We start from the raw sequence: 11,617 nt of genomic DNA on the forward strand, positions 1-11,617 counted from the left end.
GTGGAGCAGATTTCGTTGCTTGGTTCAGCCAAAGTACCCTAGCGCGTAACGTCTTTAGTTGTATCCGCTGACGAAGTTTGATTGAAAAATGCCGATCCCAAAGGATAATTGCTCCGTCGAATGGCGATTTTGTCGGCATGTTTTTTCACTTTTGTTGCATGATCTGTCAGTGCAACGCATCCACGTGAGCCATAGTTAATTAAGTCACTACAATACACACAATAAGCTTTGCCTGCTACGTCTGGTTTCTTCAAAAATTGTCCAAGAGCTTCTGTAACTTCGTCGAACTTGGAACCAATTTTAACCTTTACAGTGACTTTTCTGTCAAGCCAGTCCTATCGGAATTTATTCTTGACATTTGAGTCAATTTCTAGGATTAAAGACTCCTGATCTTTCGTCAAAAATTTCATAATTCCGCTCAAAACGATCCCAGAACAATGAATTTGCGAGACGAACAGGCCGCCATGAATCAGGTAAAACAATATGTTACATGCAATTTGATTGGTCCAATCGCTTGTAGTTAACCAATCGCTGGGCCGTTTATAATCGAGCGAAGACTTCCGCAACAAATAATGCCTTCAGTGATCTGATTAGTTGAAGCTTTCATACACGTCCAATCGCAGGGCTGTTTACAAACGGAAAACGGAGAGACTGTTCGGGAGAGCTCGTGAAAACTCGACGATAAGGTACCTGACGGCCCCTAAAATTTTCTCAACGGATTTAGACGATTCACAAAAATGATCAATTTAAGAAATAAAACGGCGGAATTCCGCGAATCCGCGGAAAATTGCCATGTATGTCTAATTGATTTATTTATTCCAATTCCATTAACTAGTTACTATGTGTTTGTTGAGGATGGACCAGAAAGCTGCAAATGAACTGCCACAACGGGATCACACAGCTGTATGAATTTAAATTATTAGTAGAGATGAACAAGAGATACCAGCTGCCTCGATTCAACATTTGCTAATGACCCACCCTGGATGACTGAGAATCTACACTGACAGTAAAATCGAAAAAAAGAAACAATAGGCAGATAGCTTCCCTTTAATTTTACCACAAAGTGCTGAAGAATTGTAAAAGGGAAAATTCATCAATACATATATTTGTGGTGACAACACACATTTATTGCATTTTCTGCTATCTTAGATGAATATTAATTAATTAATAAAGTAAGATTTTTTTCTTCTAAAATTAACAATTGAATTGATCCATTTTTAATGTTCCTCTTAGGCCAATCCAGAAAATAGTGAACCACCTACTCCCATTTAGAATTTTGATAATAGCCATCAAGTGACAGAAGCCAAGTTAGCCACTGACCATCATATACGCCGTTGGTTTCAGTGCAAGTCCCCGAGTGGTTGCTGCCGTTACTGGAGCTGGCGCTGCAGGTGGCCCCGTCCGACAGAGGACTGCTGCAGCCACCCAGACTGGCATTGCCAACGGATGACGTGGAACATTCAGCAACTTGACTGCAGCTGGCAAAGGTGGCTGAAGCCGAGGCTCTGCTTTCAATCCCCGCGCTCAGTGGATGTTTTACATAACGCCTGCAAGAGGAGATAAAACAGATCAACTGAGTAATAGACACGCCTAGGTCTCGTTTTCATGTGTTATCAGTGGCTTCTAACCCAATCCTCTGTAGGATCTTCTCATAAAGAACGTCTGCAATGAGGTTTTGCCGGGGCACGGTGATGACTAGAGGCTGGCCGAACAGCATGGTGCTGGAGGAGCTTCCGGCGTGTTTAGAATGTCGCTCCCTGAAATAGACTGGTAGGTTCATCGTCTCGCTATTCTCCTCCTGCACTTCATACCTGCGTCACAAACAGACTGTCAAGCAAACACAATACACACAAAAGAATTGTTTGATGAAGAAGCTTACACAAATATGTCATCTTTATCCATGATTTGATTGAGGCCATCGTCCCTTCTGTAAATTTTATGGAACCTATGATTATAAACATCAGCCACCACCATCTAAGAGAAAGACATACAACACAACAAAACGTTGACAGACAGCTTTCGCTAAAGCTTGAAAATAAAAGAATAAATTTGATAGTGTCGAGCCCACTTGATTTTCAGAGTAAAGTGTAACATCTAACATTTTCTGGAGGAATTCCACAGAGTCTGGACAAGGCGCTGCACAAATCCGTCACCGTGCCCAATTTGTGAACCACAACTCGATACTGTGACAAGAAAATAAAGAAAATGCAACATTAATCAAACTACACGCCCTTAAACAAAATGTATATACATTCTCCAAGGTCAAATAGAAGCATTTTAAAGTACTTTCTTACACCAACATACAACACCTAAGTACAAAAAAATTATACTATTTTTCTATAAACAAAACCCGAGTTCATATTCATATGTGAGCACCACGGTAGCCTCGTGGTTAGCAGGTCTGCCTAAAAGTTCTGACGTTCAATATTCAAAGATCAGCTCCTGCCTTTCTGTGTGGATTTTTCATGTTTACCCCACGCTTGTGTGGGTTTTCTCCGAGTATGCCGGCTTCTTCCCACATCCCAAAAACGTTAGGTTCACGAAAGACTTTTACCAAATTGTGTGAGGGCAAGACAGAATGGTTATTTATATCGATGTGCCTTGGAATTGGCTGACTGCCTTTTGCACAGAGTGAGCTGGGATAAACTACAGCTGAGCTATGACCTTAATGAGGACAAGCACTACAGAAAATGGATAGATGGGTGTTTAAATGTCTTATTTTATTCAAAGATTATTTTTCAACTATACAAGCAACATGTATTAGTTTGTCCAAAAATTCACAACAATAAAATTAATAATTTTCGTGCATGTGTGAAAGCTGTGGAAGTTCTGTTCGGCAGCTCACCTGTATAGGTCTGGACTGCGGGTCTGATCGCACAAGGACGACCTCCATGGTTCGGTCGATCTTCATGGGCAGAGGCAGAGTGAGGTAGCAGAAGGGGTCGAAGGTCACGGACACCTTGGAGCACTCTGGACACACCAGAGTGGATTTGAAGAGGCCATGAAAGATGTCGACGATGACTGAGTCGTTGCGTAAGCGATGGTTTTTCCAGGCTTCCGTTGCGACTATCTGGGATGAAAAGTTTTTTTTTTTAATTGTATAATTTTACATTCGGAGCTGGTCAAGCATCGTCAAGACAACAAACAATGCAATTGTTTTAAAAACAATTTCCAGGATTCACATAAACACAGTACTGTCAACTTTCTCTTTTCACACAGCAGTAAAAATCATCCAAGTTTGTGAAGTGGTTCTGTCAAATACCGCGTGTGGCTTTTACAACATTGATTGACATGTTGCCAACTTGAGGACATTTCTGACCCCTTAGGAAGCTACATTTCAAAAAGCAACAAATCAAGTGACTTTTTGTGGGGTTACTGGAAACTGTTGTGACTTTCTCAACCGGAGAAGTTTACCCCTCGACGTCCACAATGCAGGAGGTACTGGCTAATTTAACCCATCATCACATGAAGCAAGTTGCCATGGTCTCTTGTGGAGACAAAACTTCACTGTCCCTCTAAATGACACTGTCATGCTAGTGTAGACCAGGGGTCCCCAACCGCCGGTCCGCGGGGCATTTGGTACCGGGCCGCACAGAAAGAACTTGCCTTAATTCCGTTTTATTTATTTCGGAAGAACAAAACGCTGAAGCCCGCAAAATGATTAAAAAAGCTGCTTGGAGATCGCAAATGACGGCGGCCTTAAAAGGACGTTCGAAACCACTGGATCAAAGTTATGGCTGAATACTCTGAGATCGCCACAATAGCACTGTTGCTATTTTCGACATCCTGCCTGTGTGAGGTGGGGAATTTCTGCAGCAACGGTGACTAAAACAAAATTACGAAGTAGACTGGACATAAACCACACACTTGAGGTGTCATTGTCTCCTATTACCCCGAGATGGGACTGTGATTGCAGAAAATCAAGCTCGGGGCTGTGGTGAGTCATCATTTTCATGCACTTTGAATTTGCGTTGCATCGTATTTTGAAGGCATTAAACATTACCATAGCGATAAGAGTGTTGCGACCAGATTAGACGCTCCTTGTGTTTATTATTATATTTCGAAAACACCACAGTTTTCATGCAGCTCATACCATATTATTTTGTTGTATAAATCCGCCACACCTTAAATGCCGGTCCCTGAAAATATTGTCTGATTTAAACCGGTCCGTGGGGCAAAAAAGGTTGGGCACCCCTGGTGTAGACGATCTATGTGGACACATTTCCAAGCACTCCAGAGACCAAGCTTTTTATAAATTAGCCATTAAAATTTTTTTTTTTCATACCTGCTCACTTTCTAAACAACACATGCGAACAATATTTCTCATTTTATTTGCAAAACACACTTCATAGCGTGATTTTCGTACCTCATCGGGACGGCCCTCAGCATCTCTTTGGGCCAGATAAGGCTTCTTCTTTACACGGTTCAGATCTTCATGGAGTCCGTCGAGCAAGAAGGCCAATAGCTCTTGGGAATCCTGCTGCTGAAAGCCTGAAAATTGGGGAGCAAAGCGCCCCACCTGGGTCTGCAAAGAAAAATGTTGACGTTACATCCTTTGTTTGAAAACATAAAAGGTTGTCCAAGTGGACGCACTTTGAAGGTACGTGGGGCCACAGAGCTGCTCCGACTGAGCCACATCTGCTTCACCAAATCAGCGTAGGCTTCTGCAATTTCGCCCCGCATTCCCAGCGGATTGCCTCGGTTAATCTCGGCCTCGTACTGGTCGTTGAGGAAATATTCGGTGAGCGGTGACGCGTTGCTCAGGCACTGTTAGGAGAGGAAAAAAGTGAGATTATGTGAACAAGTACACTAACATATTTCAGTGAAGTTTTACCTGGAGAGCAGAGTTCATGAAGCACGTGTTGCCTAGATTACTGAGACCACATAGGCCAGGCTGGGACTGGGAGTCTCTATAGTTGTAAGAGGAGCTGTAGGAGTTATAACCCCCGAGGCTGTTGGGAGAGCAGTTAGGAATACTGTCAAGAAAAACGCTTCAGGTCCTTTGAAAATGTAAAAACAAGATATTTTAATATCAGAACTGTTTTAATTGCTGACACATTGTGACTTAATATGCAGTCATAACCGTTTTGTTTTTTTGCATACATTTATTTCTTTCAGCAGCGCACACTGCTGCTGATTTAACTGTGAGGCAGACTAACCAGTGGTGTCAAACATATGGCCCGCAGGCCGCAACCGGTCCCCAAGGAGGTTCGATCAGGATGAAAAAAATGCATAAAAGACACGTGAAGTGTGTATTCTGCCTATATTTAGTCATGCCTGGATAACTTTCTGATGGCCGCAGTGAAACTTTGTAGCCAGATGTGTCCTTGAAGCACTCATCAGTTAACTTTGATACAGTACTGACTGGAGACTTTGTGGAGACGCACAGAGCATTGGAATGCGCCATTTGATACAAGCTAAGAATCGGTTTAGGAGAAACGAAAGTCCCGATGCTGCACAACAGTTTCAGTACCGCCCTTCTGATATAAATGTTGTGAGACCTTTGTGTCTTTGCACTTGTGATCTACAGCCATTGTCTGGAACTCATTTGTTCCCGGAATATTCTGCAAATAAAACCTTCCCGGAATATTCTGCAAATAAAACCTTTGAAGGCACTTTTGATCGTCTCCAGCCTGTATTCGGATAGCCAACATTCTCACCACCCGAAATTAAACAAACATGCGGAGGAAGAAAGGCCAACTTCCCCCCAACACACGGAATGAGTATTTTTTAATAAGATGCAATTCATGAATTATCCGCTAGGGGTCAAACTGTTTTGATCATACTACTGTATAAGACAACATTGTTTTGATCAGAGAAGAAGACAGCAGTCTCAGTCTGTCACTGAGACAGACCCAACGCAGCAGATGGCATCAAAGCGCCATCTGTTGCTTGTTATAAAGTTCTTTCTACCCCAGTCTCTACCCATGAGCCAAAATGTCATTATCCAAACAGAGAAAAGTAGATACGCAGTGTAGAATTTTCAATGAGAAATGGATCACGTCCTATTTATTTATAGAAATGCAAGGAAACCTTTGTGCTTGGTGTGTTTGCAACAAGTTTCGGTATTGAGGGAATATAATATTTGATGCCACGAGACTCTTCACACCGAAAAATATGACTGCTTGCAAGGACAACTGAGAAGAAGAAGAGATAAGATCAACGAATTGCAGGCAAGTCTGAGGACACAGCAGTCAACTTTCATACAGAGCCGACAAGTCAGTGAAGCAGCGGATAAAGCCAGCTACCGAATTGCTAGCAAAATAGAATCAGCATCAAAGCCGCATTCCGACGGTGACTTTGTTAAACGATGTATAACGAAGGCGGCTGAACTTGTATGTCCCGAGAAGCGACAAGCTTTTGCCAATGTTAGCCTGACGAGGAATACTACAGCAGAGAGGATTTCGGACCGATCAGCAGATTTAGACAGCCAATTGAAACAAGAGAGTCAAGTCATTTATCCTTAGTTTGTAAGGTGTAGGCAGGGATTAAATTTAGATTTTATATGCACATGTGTAAATGGTTTAAAAATTCCTTTCTTTATAAATCTCGTTTAATCTTAAAGTGCATCACTATATTTTTCAATACCAATTGTTAAGATTTTGTGCCTTTGTACAATCAGTGGGAACAGTTGCAATGCATACTGTATATGCGAACGATAAAAGTAAATTGCACATTTGTCTAAGGAAATCTAAGGTGTTTCATGATTTTTTTTGTAAAAGATATGTTCATTAAATGTCAACATTTTGCTAATGTTCTTGTGCTTCTTTATACCAAAACAAAGGAAAGACATGATATTTTGGTTATTCATAGTAGAGTATGGTTTCATTTTAATGGTCCGGCCCACTTGACATCAACCAAGGCCGTAAGTGGCCCACAATGTGAAATGAGTTTGACACCCCTGCATGACACTACTGTATACAATTAATTTCATAAATGAAACTGGATGAATGAGTGTTACGTCAGATAGAGACTCATGCCTGCTGCCAGTCGCGGTGCTGTTGTTGAGCGTGTAACCGGCACCGCAAGTGCTGTTTCCATTGATGACGGCGGAAGAGATACTGGCGGAAGAGCTGGAGGAGAGTTTTGGGGAGGTGGTGAAAGTCCTAGATGGGGTTGTACTGGACCTGGTGAACAAGAATCAGAAAATGCATTTAAGGAACAAAGAAAATACAGATTTATAAACACACACACACACACACACACACACACACACACACACACACACACACACACACACACATTTATATAATATATAGTATTACTTACTTGGGATGAGAGGCTTGTCTGGGCCACGTTCCATCTTCATTTCTGCGCTCAATCACAAGCACCTTAGGGGACAACGTAGCTGTATTAAAATTAAGGCCACGCAAAGTAATCTATTCCTATCAAGTGGTCTCCACCTCATATTGTTGTGTTACGAGCCATCTTGTTTCCACTTGGCACATAATGTAGCCTCAACGGCATATGCTGGATGGTTTCACACTTTTATGCTGCAGTGATATTTTATTGGGGATTAAATACTTGCACAAAACAATTTTTGAGAACCTACACAAATAGCAGCCATGTCAGATTTTCAAGTAGTTCTCAAGCTCGTCCAGGCCTTTGGTGCAATGATAAATGACATTAATGCAAATACGTACAGAGGAGGCATCCGTGTTTTTTCATCAAGTATTCACTGACTTAGTTTGTCAGTCATTTCACCTGTAATTTGGAGCACTTTAAAAGCATCTCATACAATTCTTACGTAATTAGAGTAACCTAACTTTTTTTATTAATAATTTTCCACTTTTTTCCCCTCAGTGTGGTCCTCGTACCCCCATGATATTTTTAAAAGTTTGAAAAGCACAACAAAATGTGAGCATATGAAGTTGATTTTTGTGACTTTCATCTAGAAAGCATTGAACAATAGAGATGTCGCGATGAATAGCGACCTTTGTGTTGTGCATTGGTCATTGTGCTTGAACAAGTGTAATGGTTCATTTTAATGGTGACTCAGTCGTTTCACATCCGTCTCCATCCCCAGACAACTCTTTAGCTTGAATGCACCCAAAAGGCTCCCACACATTTTTTAAAGTCCATGGCTCGGCTGATTTCTTTTTTTTGGTCTCGGGGCAAAAACTTATGTTATGAGTTACGACACAAGATGCCATAATTGCTGAATAAAGAAACTAGCATGAATGATTCAGTAGTCAAAAAACTTTAAACAATGGGTAGTTGAACACAAACTGTGCAGCAACCATTGCAGACAGAAATATAATACTCACAGCGGTATATTCTTTAACATTTATTAAAAACGTCTACGTTTACTGCAACTTACCGAGTTGGGTTTAGTAGGTGTACACAACAAAAGTAATACAATGTCAATGCACTACATGTTTATTCATATAGCGAACACCGAAGCATGCAATTATGATGCGGCGTCGAGCTATTTACAGGTTTAAATTACCTGCCCCTGGAAGAGACCAGCGTCCTGTACAGTGCTGTCAGGCTTGTTCAGTTGCTCATAGGTATTGCTCATATATTTGTTCCAGAGCCTTGTTTCCTTTTCCCGTGGAATATTGAACAGTGTCCTCATCTCTTTCTCAATGGTATCTTTCAGAAGATTTAAAAAAAAAAAAAGAGGAAAAAAAAAAAACATTTGGTGAAAACACGACATCTACAGGTCATTCTGAATGGTGAAATGAAGCTTCTGGGGGAAGTCTCTCACCAATAGTGTCAGCTTTGCTGAAGTGGCGTGTGACCACAATGTCCATGTTATCATTCTCACACAGGTTCAGCTCCAGCAGGTAGACCTCCACCTTGCAGTGTTTGACAAACATTCCATGTTCAACAACCTGCAGGGGGTAGAAATAGAGATAATACTTGTGCTGAATAATAGTGCAATTTTGGTTAAAGGAGAGTGAAAGTAATAACCTAAATATGTTGTAGATGGAGAATCAATCTGAAAACAAAAGTAAAGTAGAATTACCTTCCTGACAATGGGTCTTTGGACACCCAGGCAGCTGTACCAGCTGACAAGCTTATTCCATGCCTCAGTGGGCACAAGGACATAGTCTAGCTCATCTATAAGGTGGTCTTTCAGGATCTGTTTTTCCTGGTCTTTAGGAGGGGAAAATGACAAGAATGACAACGCGATAGTGGCAAATTTTCTAAAAACGGTTCTAAAAGCCATGTGCAAATGTCACTTTTACCGGAAAACAGGCCTGAGTTATCAATGGGTCCTGGATAGAGGCTACGCTCTCCAACGTTGTACATGTCCCAGTTGTCGAAGCCCACATATTTCTTCCACTGTTTAAACCAGCGGCTGTCCACTAGATACCTGTAGGGAAAAAACAGTTGCATTGAAGACATGCTAGCACATATCTAATTTTGGATATCAAGTATGGACTCAAGGGGTGAGGGATGAGGAAATACTGTATATATGGCTTGAATATTATGCAAGTCGGACATGCCTCGACATATACAGATATCTACAGTTCTCACTGAATCGCTTCCCCATTCGCAATCTGCTTAAGAAGCTTGCTTGCAGTAATTCACGTGGAAAGACAGCAGCACATGAACTAATTGTCGAATTAAAATGGAGGCCATATACAACATCCCTCATTTCTACTTTTATTTGACGAGAGTATCACAAAGCCCTAGAGATGTACTGATACTGTGCCCTGCGACTTGCTGTCAACTGAAAATGACATCAGAGTTGCTTCGGGCTCAAATAACTAATAACGGCTCACCCGTTTTCTGAAGCTGAGCCATGATTGGTTGTTACCTGAGCCCTGAGTAATAGTCATTTTCAGTCGACAGCAAGTGGCAAAATGGCCATCCCCTGAGACGGAGAATAATGGATGGATTTACTAGTCAAGTCATTTTCCACAAGTGCAATATTAATCACAATTCCATGTTTAGACTAGCGGGGCTGCAGAGAACATATTAGAAATATTTTTTGGGGGTTGACTTCCCCTTTTAGGAAATGGATGCTAACATTATTAGACGGCTACAAAGTGTGCTCCAAAAAACGAGAAAAGCTCATGATATTTAATAAAAGCAATATATTGTGTTTTGGCACACAACAGCACTGACAAAGAAATGGGCTTGGCCAGTCATTTTTATTGTAATGGCTAAAAGTATCAAGGCCTATGTAGTTCAAAATGATCTCTTCAGCAGAACTGGGCAAAATGTAATGTTTTTTGACGGACAAATGCTCCTTTTAATATAACATGACGACAATTATATGGCGGGAATTTGAATACCCCATCATCGCTGTTATCGTTGCATCCCTAGTTGCTACTCGTACTCTTACTATTTGAATGAAATGTATTCCACGTTTGAGAAAAGTGTGTGCTCTATTTTTTGAACAATATGAGATTAAAATAAAACATTTTAATTACAACTGTAGGACTTAATGGCATGATCAACTATCAGTACTGTATTAGCAAGTACAAATGAAGTAAGCACTTGTGCTCATATGTGTTTGGGGGGAAAAAAGTGGTACTGGTGCACCTCTACAAAGACCTAACTAGTTAATTTACAATACAATCTTTATCTTATAAACAGCTGACTCCGTTTACATCAAATAAGATGACGCATCCGATAACTGATTGATTAGAATTCTCAAACAGGATATCATATAGGGCGGGGCAGTCTTACCTATACCAGCGCGTTTGCTAAGTACAGCACTGTACTTTGTGCCACTACTACAGTACTCATGATAACACGACATGGCAGTGGTGGATAGTCCAGTCTTATCTGGAAGCTAACACAGTTCTGGGTCTTCCCGGCTAACCAGGCAACAGAGTGGTGGTTGAACCCACAATCCAGAAAACAGGGCCCGTAGTCACAACCAATATTGCACCGCATCAGGCGACGACAAAACGCGTGGAATCCAAATAGAAACATTTTAAGTGTTTTTTACCCAGCCATCGTGTTTCTGAGATATTTGCTGACAAAAGCTATTAAGTGTTCAGGGTTAATGGTTTAACGCGGTGCAACAATGAGAGAAATTACAAATTACAAAATTACAAACCTAGCAGCGAAAGAGATTAAACATCAAATATTAAGAGTGACAAAACTCGAGATTTGTTTTCCTTTTTTTTAAGCCTACCCGACCAACAGAGCGGCATTAGCTTCCTTGTTGTAGCATGTTAGCATTTCCGGTTTGGAGCTTAGCTAATGGCAAACTCGCGCTTGCTCATCAGAAGCGCCCCGAGTCGGCCTCTGGCTTCTTCTCACCATTCGTCGCCCTTCCTCAGCGTGGTCTTCAGTAGAGAACCAATAGTCTGTTTTTGGTTTTCCGTGGATGCGGCTGGCACCTCCGAGTCGGAGTCCGCTGAGCCGCCCGAGTCGGGTCCGCCTCCTTCAGCCATCGTGTTGGCGAGTGTGCCGGCTGGAAGATGAGAAGCTCTGTGGGGCACCGAGGGCGTTCTTCCTCTACGGTGGCTGCGAGGCGCGCACGGATTGCTGCATTCTGGCACCGCGTAGCTGCTGTGTGTCGTCTCTTCAACACCCCACACAGAGGCACACTATGCCAGCATGTTTCTCCACACGTCACACTTTCAACATCAAATAATCTCTGATTAGACTCACGATAAAGAACGAGTCGACGTATTCTTACTCGAGT

The 11,617-nt window shown here is 41.8% G+C and overlaps 1 protein-coding gene across 1 annotated transcript in view; it reads right to left on the reverse strand.

Moving 5' to 3' along the window:
- The window catches only part of usp4 (ubiquitin specific peptidase 4 (proto-oncogene)), a 16,258-nt gene extending 4,750 nt beyond the window's left edge, over nucleotides 1–11,508 (reverse strand). The window contains exons 1-15 of the mRNA XM_019880716.1: nucleotides 11,230–11,508; nucleotides 9,195–9,322; nucleotides 8,972–9,102; nucleotides 8,711–8,837; nucleotides 8,450–8,595; nucleotides 7,270–7,331; nucleotides 6,981–7,127; nucleotides 4,835–4,952; nucleotides 4,594–4,767; nucleotides 4,367–4,525; nucleotides 2,846–3,070; nucleotides 2,100–2,183; nucleotides 1,880–1,974; nucleotides 1,629–1,811; nucleotides 1,321–1,547 (exon numbers count right to left, since the gene is read on the reverse strand). Of these exons, the coding sequence (XP_019736275.1) occupies nucleotides 1,321–1,547; nucleotides 1,629–1,811; nucleotides 1,880–1,974; nucleotides 2,100–2,183; nucleotides 2,846–3,070; nucleotides 4,367–4,525; nucleotides 4,594–4,767; nucleotides 4,835–4,952; nucleotides 6,981–7,127; nucleotides 7,270–7,331; nucleotides 8,450–8,595; nucleotides 8,711–8,837; nucleotides 8,972–9,102; nucleotides 9,195–9,322; nucleotides 11,230–11,363 (2,140 nt within the window). The 5' untranslated portion in view covers nucleotides 11,364–11,508. The remainder of the gene's footprint in view (nucleotides 1–1,320; nucleotides 1,548–1,628; nucleotides 1,812–1,879; nucleotides 1,975–2,099; nucleotides 2,184–2,845; nucleotides 3,071–4,366; nucleotides 4,526–4,593; nucleotides 4,768–4,834; nucleotides 4,953–6,980; nucleotides 7,128–7,269; nucleotides 7,332–8,449; nucleotides 8,596–8,710; nucleotides 8,838–8,971; nucleotides 9,103–9,194; nucleotides 9,323–11,229) is intronic.
- Nucleotides 11,509–11,617: the final 109 nt, after the last annotated feature.

This window comes from Hippocampus comes, unplaced genomic scaffold (assembly GCF_001891065.2).
Source record: "Hippocampus comes isolate QL1 unplaced genomic scaffold, H_comes_QL1_v1.1 scaffold68, whole genome shotgun sequence".
In the NCBI taxonomy this organism is placed as follows: domain Eukaryota; kingdom Metazoa; phylum Chordata; class Actinopteri; order Syngnathiformes; family Syngnathidae; genus Hippocampus; species Hippocampus comes.